We start from the raw sequence: 21,951 nt of genomic DNA, 5'->3' as shown, positions 1-21,951 counted from the left end.
ATATATATAAATAAAAAATATAAATAAAAAATATATATAAAATATTATAAAATATTTTTATTATATATTATAATATAAATATTATAAATATTATAAATATAAATATTATAAATAATATTATAAATATAAATATTATAAAAAAGAAATTTAATATTATAAAATTTATAATAAAAAAAATAAAAATTTAAAAATAAAAATAAAAATTAAAATTAATTTAATTTAAAATTTAAAATTTAAATTAAAAAATTAAATTATTTTTAAAAAATTAAAATTTAAATAAAATAAAATAAAATTATTAATGATAATGATTAAATATTATTATATTAATGATGAAGATTAAAGATGTTTATAATCATAAATCATAAATCATATGAAAAATCACAATTTCCAATCATAAATCATACCACTTCTCACACATGCAGCATACACCTTTCCCTTCAGGTTCAATGACACACCCCTCCTCGTCAGCATGCCACTCAGTTCCCGAAAATTTTTCCATGCATATCTCACTCAAGCAACCGTTGCCGAGTCTCCATTCAGCATGTCTGCTAGGTAACAAAATGTTTTCACACCTTCCAACTTCACGCTGTCTCCAAGATCCAACTCAACATTTCCTCCATCTGCAGCTCCCTCTGTGCACACCTTACATTTGAATGTAGCTGCCACACTGGTTAATGACCCTCTCAAACCACTACATTTTTGATGAACCCACTCAGCGCACATTGTACATTGAATGGAGTTAACTCCGACACCCTTCTTGCACACAGCACACGGCCACTTCGCAGTTCTTTCCACCTCACCACATGCTTTACCACTTGCCATCACCTTCGTCTTTCCTATATTCACCTTCAGACCTTTTGTCTCCATACATTCCTTCCACTTGTTCATCTTTTCCTTCAGTCCATCCATACTTTCCGCAATCAACACCAGATCATCTGCATACAACAACTCCCACGGTAAACCCTCCTTTACGTTCTGAGCCAGCACCTCCATCACAGCTACAAATAGTAGTGGACTTAGTACCGACCCCTGATGCACTCCCACCTTCACCTCAAATTCACCACTGTTCCCGTCCTTCATCCTTACAGCTGTGCGCGCTCTTTTGTACATTGCCATCACTACTCTGATCAACCATTCCTCCACTCCTAACTTCCTCAATGCCCATGTCACTACTTCACGTGGAACCCGATCGAATGCTTTCTCCAGATCAACAAACCCAAGAAACAACTTGTTCCTCTTTTCCATGTACTTCTCCTGCAACTGCCTCACAATAAAAAGCGTGTCTGTCTTTCCTCTTCCTGGCATAAATCCAAACTGCATTTCATCGATCTTCACTTTCTTCCTTATGCTCCTCTCCAACACCCTTTCCAATACCTTCATTCCATGCTCCAACAACTTTATCGCTCGATACGAGCCACAGTCCAGAGGGTCACCTTTCCCCTTGTATAGAGTGTTACATATTTATGTGAATGTATGTGAATTACCATTCAGGTCTTTGCTTATCCATGTGTAGTAGATTAAGGGTTGTTGTGGTTGGAGGGTCAGGAGCCCTTCTGAAAAAGAAACCGGAAACGGAAGAGAAAAAGACACGAGGAAGAAAAGCGAGGAGTATTCATCTTCCTCGCCCCGCTCCGACGAAAGGTGGGATTGATTGAGCCGTGTGGAAAAGCGGCGTTCCCGAGCCGTCTGGCGAGAGGAGTTACCGGGACGGATACCTGCCCGGTGGACGTCAAACTGTCGTGTGGCCGTGCACCGACCCAGCGTCTGGCACCGTTCGCGACACCGTCTAAAAAGACGCGTACGGGTCGCACGTTGGGGCCTAACACGCGTTGCAAGCGGCGTGGGGCTTTTTGCTTGCTTTACCGTACCCGCTTCGCATGGCCACGAGGGGCTGCAGCCGTGGTGCCTGGTACGATACCTGCCCGGTGGAAAAACGTCCACCCGGGGTTCGTTCAACCGCCCGAGTGCGGCGACGCCGACCATCATCTTGGTCAGGAGGGGCCCAGAGACATTGTGCGGGACAGAGACCAAACGGGGGTCGTGAGTACCAACGGGGACACACATATATAAGATGGCCATCTTACTCGTCTAGGGGATTGATTGGGGATTGTGAATTGTTGATGGTGGATTGCTCGGGGAAAATCTCCGTGGTTGTATCATTGAAATTGTCTGGTATCATTACCATTGAAATATATCCTTGAACAGCAGTTTTCTCTTGGGTGGAATTCATATGGATTGCGTGGCGAAAGCGCATATATAATACAACTTTCTGGCGAAGGTCCTCTCGCGGTCCGGGGGTCACCGAGACCAGGTATTCACCGAGGGGACCACGTAACAGAATTGGGGGCTCGTCCAAATTACGATTTGCGGCTTCGCAATTGGGTCTACGTCCGGGATTTAAAATTGTATAACATAATAAAATAATAGTTTTTTTAATTTAATTAAAATTAATTAATTAATTATTAATTGGTAAATTTTTTGAGAAATTGGGGTAAAGTCTTGGGTGAAGGTTAACAGGTGTTAACGATAGGCACCATGGCGTTTGTGGCACAGAACTTTGTGGTAACCCCGAGTGAGGCACAGTTCCGAGCGTTACTAAAGTCGGACCTCTTGAAATTGGCCAAACATTTTAACTTGGAGGTCCGAACTAATTTGAGGAAGGCAGAGTTGCAGACCACGGTGATACAGTCTATGGTGGGATTAGGAACATGGGACGAGTTAGCCTGGGAGTGGCTACCCGAAGAACCAGAAGACGTTGAGCTCCGGAAACTGGAGTTGCAATTACGGAGCCAGGAACGGATCAAAGAAGAAGAAAGGAAAGCAGAAGAGAGGAGAGAAGAGAAACAAGCAGAGGAAAGGAGAGTGGAACGAGAACTCCAGGAAAGGTTAGCAGAAGAAGAAAGGAAAGCAGAAAAGGAAAGAGCAGAAGAAGAAAGGAGAGGGGAACGAGAACTCCAGGAAAGGTTAGAAAGGATGAAAACAAGGGAACTCGAAGCAGAGGAGAGAAAAGCGGAAAGGGAATTAAAGGAACGAGATATGGAGCTTCAGCAAGAAATTAAATTCAAGGAGCTGGAGTTAATGAGAGAACGGGGAGAGGCACCACCCTTGCTGACGGGGTCGACACCTAACCAGAAAACCTGGGATGTGGGCAGACATGTGAGGCTGGTTCCACCGTTCAGTGAAAAGGGAGTCGCGAAATTTTTTCCACACTTTGAGAAAGTGGCTCGACAATTAAACTGGCCGGAGGAGGCCTGGACCATACTCGTGCAAAGTGTGCTGGTGGGAAAAGCTCAAGAGATTTATTCGGCGCGACCAATGGACCAATGTGCAGATTATTAGGTACTGAAGAAGCACATCCTCAAAGCCTATGAGTTGGTTCCGGAAGCTTACAGGCAAAAATTCAGGAATGCCAGGAAGAGGGAGAGTGAGACCCATGTGGAGTTTGCCAGAGTGAAAGAAAACATGTTTGATCGGTGGTGTGAGTCAAAAGGAGTCGGGAAAGACTTCGAAACATTGCGTGACTTGATCCTGGTGGAGGAATTTCAGCAGTGTGTCCACGAGGACATCAAAGTGTACCTGCAGGAAAAGAAAGTACCAAAGTTGTGGGACGCAGCCCCCATGGCAGATGATTATGCCTTAACCCACCGAATAGGGGTCCACGAACCTAACTCCTCGCCTAGATCTCCGCAGGGGAGGTGGGGAACAGCAGGTGCGGAGAACGACAATACATGGCGGCGACCTCGAGAGGATTATGGGGACAACGCGGATACCCCACCTGTTCGAAATCAGAGGGATGCGGGCCCAAGACAAACTTATATTTCAGGGGGCCCAAGGCAGACCACGAGTTTTTCCTCCGGGCCTACTTGCGCTTTTTGCAAGAAACCTGGACACTTGATGTCCAGTTGTTACCGCATGAAAAGGGAAGACCCAGAGCGGAGTCCGACTATTACGACTCCAAATGCAATGGCCATTGTGAGAAATCGCCATCAAAAGGGTTACCAACCATTTATTTCAGAGGGGTTTGTGTCACTGGATGGAGCCTCGACTAACCGGAGACCGGTTAGGATATTGAGGGACACAGGAGCACATCAATCTTTAATGCTTGAAGGCATTTTGCCATGGTCCAAGGAGACGGCAACGGGGGATAGTGTTCGTTTACAGGGGATCGGGGGCGGTGTTAGTGCTCCACTTCATGTCATCCATTTGGAGTCCGAGTTGATGTCAGGACCGGTCACCGTCGGTTTACAAGCCACACTTCCTGTAGAGGGTGTATCTGTGGTTATCGGGAATGATTTGGCCGGGGGTCAAGTTTATGGTAACCTGAGGGTTGGTAAAGAGCCTAGCAGGGAAAATAACACCACACCAGCTCGGGATGGCGACAAAAGTACCAAGTTATTTGTAGGGGGACTGAACTTCAAAACAGAGGAAGAAGTTCTGACCTCTGTCTTCAACAGATATGGGCCGCTGGTGGAAGTGCGGTTGGTAAGAGACAGGGAAACGCAACAGTCAAGAGGGTTCGGCTTTGTCACGTTTGCAAGCACAAAAGACGCCAGAGAGGCAGAGAAGAATTGGAATGGCAAGGATTTGGAGGGTCGGACCATAACAGTAGGGAAGGCATTTCGTAGGCGTCGAGAGGTCTACAGGAGAGTACCACTGGGCGGTAGTTTTGGTGGTGGCCGCAATCAATATTATTATGGAGGCTCCCTGAGTTACGGCAGCCCCCGAAGGAAGGATTGTCAAAGTAGTGGCCGAGAAGGAGACCGCTATTCATGGGACTACAGTGACAAGCGGTCCCACCATAATTATTAGGGAAGTTCTGAGAAGCTGAAGCACTGAATGCGGCGGAGCCGCCGAGCCAAGATTCCTACACGGATTAACCGTGAACGCCACGTTCCTAAAGGCGTCCAGGTAGTGAACTTTCATGCACGGACTAACCGTGAACTCCACGTTCCTCAAGGCGCCCATGGAGAGAACTTTCCTGCACGGACTAACCGTGAACTCCACGTTCCTAAAGGCATCCATGTAGTGAATACTCGGCTTGGCCTCCCGGAAAAAGTGCTATCGAGTTGCTTAACTTTGGATCTTTGATCAACCCCTTAACCTTCATTCACAAGAAACTGACAGTCAAAGTCAGAGGGTCATGAGATGGAGTTTGGCTTGGCAGGAGTCCAATGGGAAATTGAACATGTAAAGGGCAGGGACAATGTCGTGGCTGGTGCTTTGTCCAGAGTGAATTACCTTTGAAAATCTCTGGGGGGGGGGTTGAGTTATCTGGTTTGTTTATCCAAATTGGCCGGCAAAGAAAGTTTTCGCTGGGTTCAAACTTTCTTTCTTGAAGGGGGGGAGTGTTACATATTTATGTGAATGTATGTGAATTACCATTCAGGTCTTTGCTTATCCATGTGTAGTAGATTAAGGGTTGTTGTGGTTGGAGGGTCAGGAGCCCTTCTGAAAAAGAAACCGGAAACGGAAGAGAAAAAGACACGAGGAAGAAAAGCGAGGAGTATTCATCTTCCTCGCCCCGCTCCGAAGAAAGGTGGGATTGATTGAGCCGTGTGGAAAAGCGGCGTTCCCGAGCCGTCTGGCGAGAGAAGTTACCGGGACGGATACCTGCCCGGTGGACGTCAAACTGTCGTGTGGCCGTGCACCGACCCAGCGTCTGGCACCGTTCGCGACACCGTCTAAAAAGACACGTACGGGTTGCACGTTGGGGCCTAACACGCGTTGCAAGCGGCGTGGGGCTTTTTGCTTGCTTTACCGTACCCGCTTCGCGTGGCCACGAGGGGCTGCAGCCGTGGTGCCTGGTACGATACCTGCCCGGTGGAAACACGTCCACCCAGGGTTCGTTCAACCGCCCGAGTGCGGCGACGCCGACCATCATCTTGGTCAGGAGGGGCCCAGAGACATTGTGCGGGACAGAGACCAAACGGGGGTCGTGAGTACCAACGGGGACACACATATATAAGATGGCCATCTTACTCGTCTAGGGGATTGATTGGGGATTGTGAATTGTTGATGGTGGATTGCTCGGGGAAAATCTCCGTGGTTGTATCATTGAAATTGTCTGGTATCATTACCATTGAAATATATCCTTGAACAGCAGTTTTCTCTTGGGTGGAATTCATATGGATTGCGTGGCGAAAGCGCATATATAATACAACTTTCTGGCGAAGGTCCTCTCGCGGTCCGGGGGTCACCGAGACCAGGTATTCACCGAGGGGACCACGTAACAAGAGGGACGAGGGTACTCAGTTCCCAATCCACTGGAATGCGGCCTTCTTTCACCACCAGATTACAGATCTCTGTCATTCTCTTCACACCCCAATTTACCGCTGCCTTCAACATATCTCCCACAACTCCCGTCGGCCCTCCCGCTTTTCTACTCTTCATTGCTTTTATCGCTTCCTCAACTTCCTTCTCGGTTATCTTCTCTGCTGGTCCTAAAACTGGGTTACTCTCTATGTTGCCATCCCATTCATTCTCTGCATTCAACAGCATTTCCATATATCTCTTCCATCTTCCTTTAATTCCATCTGGGTCCACAACGATTTGTCCCACTTCATCCTTCAAGCAACTCACCCCCATCACATCACACCTCTCTTTCGCTATCTGCTTTGCAATCCTGAATACCGCTCTCTGACCCTCTTCCAAATCCAAGCGTTCTCCGAACATTTTCCTACATGCCTCATGCGCCTTTGCTACCTCTTTCTTTGCAGCCTTCTTGGCTGCCTTATAACTTTCATGCTCTGCCTTTTCTGCCCCCTTACCCTTCGCCTTCTGCCACTCCTTGAACTTCTTCCTCTTCTCGTCAATCTTCTTTCCAACTTCATCATCCCACCACCATGTTTCCGAGTGCCTTTTGTCCATCCACATACCTCACCAACGGCTCCCAACAGACTATCTTTCATTGACATCCAACCACTATCAAGCTCAACCACATCATCCTCTACCATACTCAGCCTCTTTTTTAATGCCTCCCTCACTGTCACCTCTTTCAAACTCCACACCTTCATTCTCGGTTGGTACTTCACCTGCCGAGCTCGCCTCGCACCTTTCACCCTTATGTCGCAGACAACCAAGTGGTGCTGTGTAACAGCCTCCTCCCCCGGGATCACCTTTGCGTCCCGGAGGCGCCCCCTATCTCGCCTACGCACCAGCAAGTAGTCAACGGTTGTCGTCGACCCACCTGATGTGTATGTAACAAGCTCATTATCCTCTTTATGGAACTGAGTATTACAAATCAACAAATCAACTCCATCAGCAAACTCCAAAATCCTTTTACCTTCTCCATTTCTCACCCCATATCCGTAACCCCCATAAACTCTCTCAAAACCATCCATACTCCTTCCCACATGTCCATTTAGGTCTCCTCCTACCACAACAACTTCCTTATCTTTCACGTTTTCCATCAGCTTCTCTATTGCACACCAGAACTTGTCCTTTTCTTCATCGCTCCGACCAACCTGCGGAGCATATCCCGAGATGACGTTCACCAAGAGCTTTCCAATCATTATTTTCACCATCATCAACCTTTCACTCACTCTAGTCACACTCACCACACTGTCGACAAACTCCTCAGAAAACAGGACACCAACACCATTCACGCCTTCTGGGCACCCTTGCCACACAAACTTGTATTTTTGTCCCTGCCTACCCTTCACCATTCACCATTCTCACACCACTTCCCTTCCATCTCGTCTCCTGCACACAACATATGTCCACTCTTCTTCTGACCAATACTTCCACCACTTCTCCTGATCTCCCTGTCATTGTCCCTACATTCCATGTCCCAAACCTCAGAAACCGATCTCCACATCAGACATCAGACGTTTCGCCGTCATAATTGGATACTCTAGGGGCTGGGCCTGAGTTGTATGCATTTATATATATCGGGGAAACCCCATTTTTATATGGTAATATAGGTCCTAGGCTTTAAAAAAAAATTGGGTTCTCGCTCGAAATCCCTATAGATTTTGCCCAGCTTGCCCCAAAAGTTGCCCGTCGGGTGAGAAACCATACCGGTCATATCTCGGCCATTTCTTGAGCGATTTTGACAAAAAAAATAGAGGGTTTTTTGGCTGTTGAACACGCTAAAAGCAATATTTATTATTTAGTCGATTTGAGAACTGGTTTACATGATAGCGGCTCTGAAGCTCTTCCGGAGAAACCAAATCAGGTCCGAAATTTTTAATCCTCAATATCTCTTGGGTCATTTTATTATTTTAGATGATACGTTTTTGCTAAAAAAGGAATACAGGTTTTACTGTTAGACAACTGCCATATCACACAAATTTATTAAGATTAACACCCACATCACAATGAATTTGTGTAAACTTCCACCATATCAGATCTAATTATATGGATTGGTGCAGGCATCATCTTGCAACTTCATGCACTTGCAGAAAGGGGTGCAGCCCACCTCCTCCATGCGGCATGGACATGTGGCTCGAGCACACTTGCCACAGTTACAGGTCACTGTCCACCGCTTATTCAGAGTCTTGCACCCTGTGACTGGAACAAGGCAGTCATTCTCTAGCTGATACCCAAAATGTAGTGGATCTATGATGCTGGGTTGGAAGAGGTGGATAATCGAGTATGTACCGAACAAGGCTCGCATTATGTGTGGAAGCAAACCCTCTGACGTTGGAGGCAAATTTTGATGTGATGAGCCCTTGGTCTGATGATATATTTGGGCACGAAGCTGTGTGAAGGACGAAAATTGGTTAGTCTCTCTTAACACCAGCACGAGGAATTTTTCAGCATCAGCCTTGGTCTCGGGTGTAATTGTCATTTCTCTACCGAAATTTCTAAGCAATTGGGTGGGCTGGGCTTTGAGGGCAGCTTTCTTGGTGCCTACTTTGCTCGTTGCATCACATCCAGTCAAGCAGTGCAAGGCAGGAAGGAAGGACATTGCAAACGTCTTGACCTTGACGTTCGTGCAGAATGTGCAGTGGGATATATCGCACAGTTTTGCCGCGTCCACCTCGCATTGTCATCCGTCCAAACCGCATTGCTTGCGCTCCACGATCGCATAGTTTCAGTTGTCGGATATACCAAGTCTGCCATGTGGCTATCACTGACTTCCAAGTTAAGTCTGCCTATGGCCCAAGCCATATTGGATAGTCGCTTGTCCCGCCTAGTGTCATCGTAGACTGCTGGTTGATCGTGGCCTCTGTAGGATGTGGGTAGGTCATACTTTTTCAGATTTTCTCCAAATTCGTGTAGCTGCTGACATGGCAATACTTCCTTTAGGGCTTTCGGACCATGAACTACAGATGTGTCAGAGCATTGGGTTTGGATAAGACGGCCTTAGGCTTATGCTGGTAGAGGACACACACCATATCATGTTCAGATGAATTTGCACCTTCGTGGTCCCAGTTGTCCATTGCTGCTGATGTGAAGTTCCCTGGGTCAAAATGGGCTGGCAACTTCATGTCCGCTTCATTTTGGTTGACAGTGAACGCGGCCATGTCATGCTGGTACCGGCGAAGTTCAGTGTAGCTCATGGCCAGCGCCTGTCGATTCAGAGAGGTGACAAAGATTTTGCCACCACGTCCTAGGCTGTGGGCAAACTCGGCATTCAATACAGACATTGGTGTTCTTTTTCTGCCAGAATAATGAATGTAGAACATGTGCTGGAACATGGTCTGTATTTTCCGACCGCTGGACTGAAAGAGAACCATCTTTGCGCGGCACCTGTTCGTCCTCCTGTCTACATCATCGACATCTTCCTGCATGTCACTTGTTATTACTTGGTCAGCTGCGGCCCTGTATGTGGCTGGATTGAATTTAAACAAATGGCCATAAAACCGCAGGATGGGCTCTGGGATATTCATCTTTGACCAGGCTTGCTTTAAATCTTGGGCATCACAGAAGCGATCATCTAAGTCGAAGTCGTAGTCATGCAAGCATGCTCTGAATTGAGCTGCTACTAATTGCATGGGACTCACTGATCGGATACGCTCAGCAAGTACATTTGCCTCATTACCCAGCACATAGAATACCATGAGGCATTTTCTTGCAGAATCTGAGTAAGCAAAGTCTATCAGGTCGTTGAACTGCTTGTAGAGGAGGACCTTCACATCCCTATTCTGGACATTACCTTTACCTCCTCGGTGGCTGTTCATCTGGTCTCGAATAGTAGAAAGTTCATAACCCTTGCCAGCACTCAGACCCATCTTAATCTCGTCAACGATCTCATTCCACACCCGCTGCTTGGCATTGAGTTGTACAGGGGCACTAAAAGTTCTGGAGCGTTCATACTGCTGAATATATTTGCACATGCACTGGTTGTGATAATAAATATCAGACCCATACACAGTATGTTCGTCTTGAAGGTCACAAGTTCGACGGAAAACATCATCCTGGAAGTAGACGGTCGCATCTGGGAATATGTTTGCTCGGTTGCTCTCGCAGATTCTATATTTGGTGAAGTCACGGTTGACTGACTTGTTGCCACATATGACGCATGTATACTGATAGTACACAGTGGCACGACCAGGTGCCACACAAGCCGGTATTCGCATGCTGTTTGACTGTGAACGAGTTGTAGTAGGTGTTGGTGACTGGGTTGATGCATCAGCATCAGAGGGCACAGATTGCTTCAATGCTTCTTTCTGCTTCTCCTTAAGCTTGGCAATTTTGGTGCTATTTGTGTAGCCCTTGTAGCACGCATTTGTGACATGATAATTGAATAGAGCACCAGGCGTCAACTTCTTCAACCTTGCGAGCACCGCATCTTGTCGTGTCTCACTTGCGGATATAATCTGATCGCACCCATGTTGTGTACACACCAGCTTGTCTTGGGTGTACTCTTGGCAAATAATACAAAGCTCCTCATCAAACTCAACCGCAGCATCAGTCGCAGCGCTTAGATTGACCGCTTCCATCATGATGTTAGTCAGTTCCAATCTGAAATGGAAAGAGTGATTTTAAAAAGGGTTAAAAAATATCTTAAAACACATTGACAAATGACAATCACGAATATATCAAAGCTAGTGATGGTAGTAGGTACCTATAGTCCTATAAACATGGTTCGATTCCTTCGATTGACATTGCAATCACTTGATAGAGACTCCATATCGAATTTTTATTGTTTTAAACGTGTTCCCCACCCCAAAAAACCTCTATTTTAAAAAAAAGTTTGTCAAAATCGCTCATGAAATGGCCAAGATATGACCAGTATGGTTTCTCGCCCGACGGGCAACTTTTGGGGCAAGCTGGGCAAAATCTATAGGGATTTCGAGCGAGAACCCAATTTTTTTTTAAAGCCTAGGACCTATACTACCATATAAAAATGGGGTTTCCCCTATACATATAAATGCATACAACTCAGGCCCAGCCCCAGGAGCAGGAGTGATTTCCACCCTTGCTTCGATCGGGTTCCCCACCTTGAGTTTTGACGAGAGGGAGTGGGGTCCCCCATGGGGTACTTCGGGCTGTACCCTGCCCATATGTAGTTGTAATTGTCATGGTTCTCTTTTTGAGGCAATGTTTTTATGGCCGGATGCCCTTCCTGACGCCAACCCTTTTAGTCGCCTCTTACGACACGCAGGGATACGGTGTACCTATTCTAAACCGGGGTACACACGGGGAAACATGCGGATAGATAACATGCATAAATGTATAAACAGTCACCTTCATGACCATCTCGATGGTGAAGATCACAGTAAAGACATAGTTGGAGACCTTGAGCAGCAAGCGTTCCTAAAAGTGGGAGGAACTGTGTTAATAAGAGTCACACCCCAAAAAGTGGTCTTTTTCACACCAGTGGGATGTCTGGGCCTACCAATGCAATAACTAGGTTTCTAGGCCCAACAATTACATTTTTAACTCTGGATCTCATGTGGAATAATATTAACCAATTGATAGAACTTGAAATTCTGCCTCATAATGAAAACAAAAACATTTTTTCCCAAAAAGCAGGACACCACAGACACCAAGACTAAAAACACTTCAAGCATCCCTATGGGAACCGCAATTATTTTTAAAAAAAAATTGGGGGAATTAAATAATAAAAATCAAATACAGGCAGTCCCAGGGTTACGAACGAGTTCCATTTTTAAGTCTGTCTGTAAGTCGAATTTGTATGTAAGTCGGAACAGTTGCGTACGGTTCACATCTAACGTCAATTAGTCAAATGTTTGTCTTAGTATATAGTATATATTTTACTTAAAACATCTATAGGTATAAAAAAACATCAAAGAAACATTTCTTAAACTGTTTAGATAGAAAACAAAAGATAATGATTAAAGGTTAACACTTACTCTCGTTCCAATTGATGTCGTGCAAACCTTGAAACGATCATACCTTGATATATCTCTCCAAGATGATGGGCCTGGTGTTGGAGAGGATGGACCTGGTGCTGGAGAGGATGGACCTGGTGCTGGTCAATTTTCTTAAAGTAAACATCAAGGGTGGCTTGAACAGAGCTTTTCTCATATTTCTCTCGTCTACCGCTCCCCTTATTATATACTTTGAGTGTCTGTTTGATTTTTTCTGTGTGATATATGTTAGCTCTTTCACGAGCCTCGATTCTGTATACAACAGAAAAAAAAAAAAAAAAAAAAAATTTTTAATAACGGAATTCCGGAACTTTACGGAAGTCGGTACGTAAGTACGGGCATTCGTAAGTCGGGCATTCGTAACCCGGAAACTGCCTGTAATGGAAAAATTATATAATAAAAAATTAAATAATGGAAAATTTTAATTGAAAATTGAAAAATATTTCCATAATTTAAAAATGAAAAAAAGAGAAAATTAAATAATAGAAAATTGAAAAAAAAATCTTTTTTTCAAATTGAAAAAAACAAAATAGGAATTAAGAAAAATTAAATAATTGCAAAATTAAATAAGGAATTGTAAATTTAATTAAATGATTGGATGAAAGTTAAATAATTGAAAATTGAAAAAAAATTATTGAAAAACGCAAAAATGTAATGAAAGTTAAAATAAATTGAAAAAAATTAAATACCATATTTAAAAATTGGGAAAAATGAAATGATTGAATGAAAACGAAAAAATTCAAAACTGTAAAATAAAAAAATTAATGAAAATGAAAAAACTTAATTAAAAAATTAAGTAATGGAAAACGATTATTTAAAAGCAGGACATCACGGATATCAAGACGAAACACAATACCTCCGTCAGGAAACCATAACGAAGTTGGGTGTGTGGTTGGCAAGATATTATAATGATCATGAAGATGCAAAAACGGAATTAATCACCATTAAAATAAACGTGCACATCATTCATGTTTTTATTCCATTACTTTGTCCTCAAAATGGTTTATGCAAGTGTGAATTTCATTCCACCAGCTTGAAAATCTTTCAATAATCCATTATTTTGGTCACCGAACGTATCATACATCATCGATTCCGTGAAAGGCCTGTTCTCTGTGAATCCAAAAGTACCCCGGACACCACCGGCTCAGTGGTGCTATTCTAAATGCCACAGGATTCCTTTAAATTTACCATTTAGTGATGAGACATACGACTCACTCCAGCCTCGCTCTAGCTTAGCTGGTGATCAATATTCATGAACCTTGTCTGTACTTCCCCCCTCCCAAATCTCCATGGCTCCATCCCTCACCAAACTCTGGGGATTGATACTCGGACGCTCCAACGCAATGGTGATGCAGTTGAGGAAAATGATGGTCAACACCATGTGGTCGAACAGCTTGTGTGATATTATTCGCTCACACAGAAGGCGGCATCTGAGAACAAGCCAACAAAATCATTACCTCAGCACTTGTCAAAGAATATGCTCGATATCACTATCCTCGCGCATCCTCAAATGACAATGGCATTAACCCAAAAGGTCAAAAATATCTTTCAAAAACAATAAAAGCAATCCATCAACAGTACTTTGAGAGCAAGATCTACTACCATAGTTCAATAATTGTCAAAATGATGTACAAATCATCTTTACAATGCACGTATTTCATTCATGATACTTCTCAATGTTTGGATGGAACACCATCAAACTCTGCTCACAGGTATTGTTTGTCTACCCAAGATTTCCACATTGCACAGGTTTTAATGTATTTTAATGAAAGTGGTGAATATTCATTGAACACAAGGATAGACAAAATTAAGAGAGTATCGATATAAATGAAGAGGGTAAAGCTAACACTTAGTTAATAAAGCATACCCAAAGAAGAATTGAGGAACTTTTAAGACCTTTTAGGGTGTTGGAGACGTTAATTAGGGATTTGGATAAGGAACTATTTCAATGATTTCAAACTAACTAAAGGAAGTCAGCACAGATTTGCAAATGGGAGGTCATGTTTAACAAATGTATTGGAGTTCTATTTTTTGTATACTGAATCGAGGCTCGTGAAAGAGCTAACATTTACTTCACAAACAAATCAACCAGACAAACAAAACATATGTCACCCACAGGGTGAACCGTATCTTGCCAAGTGACCTTGACCTTTGACCTTGACCTTCATAATTTTGTGTGCTAAAGGGTATCTCTAAAAGACTCTGATATGCGAACTTACAAGAGTTTCCAAAGGGAACTGTGCTCTACAGAGTGACCTAAACAATGCGAACTAAAGCAATACAATATACATGAAAAGTGCAGTTTTTTCGTCATAACGCCGTCAAATGACGTCACATTGTCAAACTAGTTATATGTTTGGAAAGCACTCAACAAGGGCTTCAATTTGAGGTACTACTCGATATGGTAACTGAAACTTGAAAATTTTACCTTTTGGTCAAAATTGAATGACCTTCAAAATGACCTTGAAGGTCAAGGCCGATCGACACCAAAAACTAATCAGCTGAGCGCCATACCACACCCTATATACCCACCAAGCTTGGAGATCATAAGATCAAAGTTACTCAAAAAATAAGGGTTTCGTTGACCTCCATGATTGACCCAATTGAATGACCTTCAAAATGACCTTGAAGGTCAAGGCCGATCGACACCAAAAACTAATCAGCTGAGCGCCATACCACACCCTATATACCCACCAAGTTTGGAGATCAAAAGATCAAAGTTACTCAAAAAATAAGGGTTTCGTTGACCTCCATGATTGACCGCAAAGTGACCTTGACCTTTGACCTTGACCTTCAAAATTTTGTGTGCTGAAGGGTATCTCTATAGGACTCTGATATGCGAAGTTACAGGAGTTTCCAATAATAACTGTGGTAAATATGGTAACTGAAACTTGAAAATTTTACCTTTTGGTCAAAATTGAATGACCTTCAAAATGACCTTGAAGGTCAAGGCCGATCGACACCAAAAAGTAATCAGCTGAGCGCCATACCACACCCTATATACCCAAGTTTGGAGATCATAAGATCAAAGTTACTCAAAAAATAAGGGTTTCGTTGACCTCCATGATTGACCCAATTGAATGACCTTCAAAATGACCTTGAAGGTCAAGGCCGATCGCCACCAAAAACTAATCAGCTGAGCGCCGGACCATATACTAGATTCCCATGAAGTTTGGAGACGATCCGATCAAAGTTACTCAAAAAATAAGGGTTTCGTCGACCTCCATGATTGACCACAAAGTGACCTTGACCTTTGACCTTGACCTTCAAAATTTTGTGTGCTGAAGGGTATCTCTATAGGACTCTGATATGCGAAGTTACAGGAGTTTCCAATAATAACTGTGGTCTACAGAGTGATCTAAACGTGAAAAAAAAATGATTAACCACAAACAAAAAAACAAACAAACAAACAAACATACAAGCTGACTGATACATCTAGCAAAAACTTCGTTTTGGCAAGATAAAAATGAACATATGTCACCCACAGGGTGAACCGTATCTTGCCAAAATGTGAACATGAGTGACTTGCTTCAGGTCACACTGAGGTGAACAGAACTGCTATCCACTAGAAGCGACTCTTTGAGGAATGTCTGCCCACGAGATATTCCGATGATAATCGTTCTAGAGAGTGACCTTGAAAAATACGTGTTTGCCTTATAACGTCACCAAATGACGTCATTTATATAATGTCTAAAGCGACCGCAAAGTGACCTTGACCTTTGACCTTGACCTTAATAATTTCGTATGGTGAATAGTATGTCTTCATGACCAACGCACATGAAATATTGAAAGATTTTGATGAGAACTGAGGAAATAATTTTTTCATGAAAATTCCGTTTTTTCGTCATGACGTCATCAAATGACGTCATAGCGTCAAACTGTTTACAGATCTGGGAAGCACTCATCAAGGGCATTCATATGAGGTATTACTCGATATGGTACCTACGATTTCAAAATTTGACCTTGGGGTCAATAATTTTCGACCTCCAGCGCTAACCATGAAGGTCAAGGCCGATCGCCACCAAAAACTAATCAGCTGAGCGCCGGACCATATACTAGATACCCACCAAGTTTGGAGACGATCCGATCAAAGTTACTCAAAAAATAAGGGTTTCGTTGACCTCCATGATTGACCGCAAAGTGACCTTGACCTTTGACCTTGACCTTCAAAATTTTGTGTGCTGAAGGGTATCTCTATAGGACTCTGATATGCGAAGTTACAGGAGTTTCCAATAATAACTGTGGTCTACAGAGTGATCTAAACGTGAAAAAAAAATGATTAACCACAAACAAAAAAACAAAATGAAGGTCAAGGCCGATCGCCACCAAAAACTAATCAGCTGAGCGCCGGACCATATACTAGATACCCACCAAGTTTGGAGACGATCCGATCAAAGTTACTCAAAAAATAAGGGTTTCGTTGACCTCCATGATTGACCGCAAAGTGACCTTGACCTTTGACCTTGGAAGGTCAAGGCCGATCGCCACCAAAAACTAATCAGCTGAGCGCGGGACCATATACTAGATACCCACCAAGTTTGGAGACGATCCGATCAAAGTTACTCAAAAAATAAGGGTTTCGTCGACCTCCATGATTGACCACAAAGTGACCTTGACCTTTGACCTTGACCTTCAAAATTTTGTGTGCTGAAGGGTATCTCTATAGGACTCTGATATGCGAAGTTACAGGAGTTTCCAAAAATAACTGTGGTCTACAGAGTGATCTAAACGTGGAAAAAAAATGATTAACCACAAACAAAAAAACAAAAAAACAAACAAATAAACCTATGTCACCCACAGGGTGAACCGTATCTTGCCAAAATGTGAACATGAGTGACTTGCTTCAGGTCACACTGAGGTGAACAGAACTGCTATCCACTAGAAGCGACTCTTTGAGGAATGTCTGCCCACGAGATATTGAAAGATTTTGATGAGAACTGAGGAAATAATTTTTTCATGAAAATTCCGTTTTTTCGTCATGACGTCATCAAATGACGTCATAGCGTCAAACTGTTTACAGATCTGGGAAGCACTCATCAAGGGCATTCATATGAGGTATTACTCGATATGGTACCTACGATTTCAAAATTTGACCTTGGGGTCAATAATTTTCGACCTCCAGCGCTAACCATGAAGGTCAAGGCCGATCGCCACCAAAAACTAATCAGCTGAGCGCCGGACCATATACTAGATTCCCATGAAGTTTGGAGACGATCCGATCAAAGTTACTCAAAAAATAACGATTTCAACATTTGACCTTGGGGTCAATAATTTTCGACCTCCAGCGCTAACCATGAAGGTCAAGGCCGATCGCCACCAAAAACTAATCAGCTGAGCGCCGGACCATATACTAGATTCCCATGAAGTTTGGAGACGATCCGATCAAAGTTACTCAAAAAATAAGGGTTTCGTCGACCTCCATGATTGACCACAAAGTGACCTTGACCTTTGACCTTGACCTTCAAAATTTTGTGTGCTGAAGGGTATCTCTATAGGACTCTGATATGCGAAGTTACAGGAGTTTCCAATAATAACTGTGGTCTACAGAGTGATCTGAAGGTCAAGGTCAAAGGTCAAGGTCGACCTCCAGCGCTAACCATGAAGGTCAAGGCCGATCGCCACAAAAAACTAATCAGCTGAGCGCCGGACCATATACTAGATTCCCATGAAGTTTGGAGACGATCCGATCAAAGTTACTCAAAAAATAACGATTTCAACATTTGACCTTGGGGTCAATAATTTTCGACCTCCAGCGCTAACCATGAAGGTCAAGGCCGATCGCCACCAAAAACTAATCAGCTGAGCGCCGGACCATATACTAGATTCCCATGAAGTTTGGAGACGATCCGATCAAAGTTACTCAAAAAATAAGGGTTTCGTCGACCTCCATGATTGACCACAAAGTGACCTTGACCTTTGACCTTGACCTTCAAAATTTTGGGTGCTGAAGGGTATCTCTATAGGACTCTGATATGCGAAGTTACAGGAGTTTCCAATAATAACTGTGGTCTACAGAGTGATCTAAACGTGGAAAAAAAATGATTAACCACAAACAAAAAAACAAAAAAATAAACCTATGTCACCCACAGGGTGAACCGTATCTTGCCAAAATGTGAACATGAGTGACTTGCTTCAGGTCACACTGAGGTGAACAGAACTGCTATCCACTAGAAGCGACTCTTTGAGGAATGTCTGCCCACGAGATATTGAAAGATTTTGATGAGAACTGAGGAAATAATTTTTTCATGAAAATTCCGTTTTTTCGTCATGACGTCATCAAATGACGTCATAGCGTCAAACTGTTTACAGATCTGGGAAGCACTCATCAAGGGCATTCATATGAGGTATTACTCGATATGGTACCTACGATTTCAAAATTTGACCTTGGGGTCAATAATTTTCGACCTCCAGCGCTAACCATGAAGGTCAAGGCCGATCGCCACCAAAAACTAATCAGCTGAGCGCCGGACCATATACTAGATTCCCATGAAGTTTGGAGACGATCCGATCAAAGTTACTCAAAAAATAACGATTTCAACATTTGACCTTGGGGTCAATAATTTTCGACCTCCAGCGCTAACCATGAAGGTCAAGGCCGATCGCCACCAAAAACTAATCAGCTGAGCGCCGGACCATATACTAGATTCCCATGAAGTTTGGAGACGATCCGATCAAAGTTACTCAAAAAATAAGGGTTTCGTCGACCTCCATGATTGACCACAAAGTGACCTTGACCTTTGACCTTGACCTTCAAAATTTTGTGTGCTGAAGGGTATCTCTATAGGACTCTGATATGCGAAGTTACAGGAGTTTCCAATAATAACTGTGGTCTACAGAGTGATCTGAAGGTCAAGGTCAAAGGTCAAGGTCGACCTCCAGCGCTAACCATGAAGGTCAAGGCCGATCGCCACAAAAAACTAATCAGCTGAGCGCCGGACCATATACTAGATTCCCATGAAGTTTGGAGACGATCCGATCAAAGTTACTCAAAAAATAACGATTTCAACATTTGACCTTGGGGTCAATAATTTTCGACCTCCAGCGCTAACCATGAAGGTCAAGGCCGATCGCCACCAAAAACTAATCAGCTGAGCGCCGGACCATATACTAGATTCCCATGAAGTTTGGAGACGATCCGATCAAAGTTACTCAAAAAATAAGGGTTTCGTCGACCTCCATGATTGACCACAAAGTGACCTTGACCTTTGACCTTGACCTTCAAAATTTTGGGTGCTGAAGGGTATCTCTATAGGACTCTGATATGCGAAGTTACAGGAGTTTCCAATAATAACTGTGGTCTACAGAGTGATCTAAACGTGGAAAAAAAATGATTAACCACAAACAAAAAAACAAAAAAAAAAACAAACAAAAAAACAAACATACAAGCTGACTAATACATCTTGCAAAAACTTCGTTTTGGCAAGATAAAAAACAAACAAAAAAACAAACATACAAGCTGACTAATACATCTTGCAAAAACTTCGTTTTGGCAAGATAAATATATAAAAAGAGGGAGCGGAAGACAAGATGGGGAGAGAAGGGGAAGCACACAAACACAACATTTGAGAGCAGGGAGATGTGTGGGAGGGAGAGGGCTTGGGGGGAGGAGGCGTGGGAAGGGGGGGGGGGGGTGGGAGAAGTATAAAACACAAGGACACCAAGGACTTCCAGTACAGAAGTTGGTATTTCAAAAAAGTGGAATTGGGGTGAAATTAGCGGGGGTAGTTAGTTTCCTGACTGGGTGAACGAGGGAAGTGTCGTGTATGTAGGGCATCTACACTTTCAAAAAGCATTCGATAAAGTACCATAGTGGCTGGTCAGATAATTCACTGGGATTGGGAACCAGATTAGTGATAGGAAACAAAGAGTGGCAGTTAGTGGGAAGATGTCCAGCTGGAAGGATGTACGTAGTGGGGTATCTCAGGAAAGTCTTGAAACTTTAATAGATTGGGCAAATGATTGGCAGATGAAGTTAAACATAAAGAAATGTAAGGTGCTGGGGATGGGTAGAAGATGTATTTATGGTATTATGGCTTAACAAGTATAGACATCTTTTATTTCAGTTGAAAAATTACAAATTACTTAGTACAGATAGGAAAACTGGCAAAGGAGGAGGTGTGGCATTATATATCAAAAGTTCACTCTCATTAAAAATCAGACGTGACTTGTCGATACTATAAGAGAGATGTTTGTCTGCGTGTCTGTCTGTGTGTGTGTGTGTGTGTCACTTTTTTTTCTCAGAAAAGGATATTCATCAAACTTTCAGAGGTTCATCAGTGAATGCCAGGGATTGTTTTAGGCAGAAAAATAAATTTGGAAAAAAGGATGGCCTTTTAGGGATTTAAAAAAAACAAGTACAAAAAGTTTTAATTAAAACAAAAGCCGCGTCGATGTTACACAATGCCTAGATGCAGCTGTGCCTATAACGTCGATGTTATAGGCACAGGACATTCCTATTGATTCGATTACTTGATGTTATTTTTGTGCAAAGTGAAAATATATCTCGGCAATTTCCCGTGTGTGGCGACGAATTTTTAATATATCTCGGCATTTTCCCGTCTGTTATTTCAGGCGGTGTATGACTGACCATGCCACGATTAAAAAAAAATATATCTCGGCAATTTCCCGTATGTGGCGACACGTGAACGAAGCTATGCTCCTCTCTCCACATTATTGTGACGACGTATAAATTAAATATTTCATCGTGACGATTGTCATCAAATGGACGAATTTTTAATATATCTCGGCATTTTCCCGTCTGTTATTTCGGGCGGTGTATGACTGAGCATGCCGCGATTTAAACAAAATATATATATATATATCTTGGCATTTTCCCGTCTGTTATTTCGGGCGGTGTATGACTGAGCATGCCGCGATTTAAACAAAAAATATCTCAATGGACTTGAAGTTACAGGCCTTTGAGAATTCATTTCGTTCTATCAAGGGCAACTTTCATCGGATTTTCTTCCCGTTTTTTTTCAACCGAGTCTAAAACTATGTTAGCGACTGTGAAAAATGAAATGATATATCGAATTTGATTTGAAATAAAACTGTGTGAGAGAGGAAGACACCACGGGCCTACAAAACAGGCCTCAAAGCTATGCGAGTTAATAAAATGGTGGATATTTGTTTATATGAAACCTCTCCCAAAATGGGTGGAGCTATGGTTCCCAGAATGGGTGGAGCTTTGAGGTTTTGTCTTCTCTGCAAGAACAACAACAAGAAGAAGAAGAAGAACAACAACAACAACAACAACAACAGCAGAGGGCACTCTATGACCAGCGTCTGCGACGCGGCTAAAAATGAAGACGATATTAGTTAACTTTTTGATCATTTCGCACGTGCCATCTTTTGCGGAGCCAAGGCCCACAATGACCGGAAATTCCGCCCTGAGACTGGTAGCTGCTGGTCAAGAATGTGTCTGGTGGACCGTTTTAGATGCAGTGCATGTTCTGGCTTTCAAACGCCATGGCGGATCGCACCAGCATACTAAAATTAATTTAGCATAAAATAAATTAACTTAGACCAGACTAAGTGGTGCAATGGTTCAAGCGCGCTCAGAGTCTGCGAGGTCAGCGGTTTGAACCCCAGCCGAATCATAGTCATACAACAAATGGTACGCGCTGTTTCCTTGCTTGGAGCTCAGCATTTACAAAGGATAGAGCAC

The 21,951-nt window shown here is 43.1% G+C and overlaps 1 protein-coding gene across 1 annotated transcript in view; it reads right to left on the bottom strand.

The window, feature by feature from the left end:
* The window catches only part of LOC137419146 (voltage-dependent T-type calcium channel subunit alpha-1G), a 640,444-nt gene that overhangs the window by 182,689 nt on the left and 435,804 nt on the right, over positions 1–21,951 (bottom strand). Inside the window, 2 exon segments of the mRNA XM_078768309.1 lie at positions 11,638–11,706; positions 13,591–13,714. Coding sequence (XP_078624435.1) covers positions 11,638–11,706; positions 13,591–13,714 — 193 coding nt within the window.

Source organism: Myxine glutinosa, chromosome 1 (genome assembly GCF_964187855.1).
Source record: "Myxine glutinosa chromosome 1, kmMyxGlut1.1, whole genome shotgun sequence".
Classification (NCBI taxonomy): domain Eukaryota; kingdom Metazoa; phylum Chordata; class Myxini; order Myxiniformes; family Myxinidae; genus Myxine; species Myxine glutinosa.
Note: the sequence above shows the minus strand (reverse complement) of the source record. Positions and strands in the feature narration are given on the sequence as shown.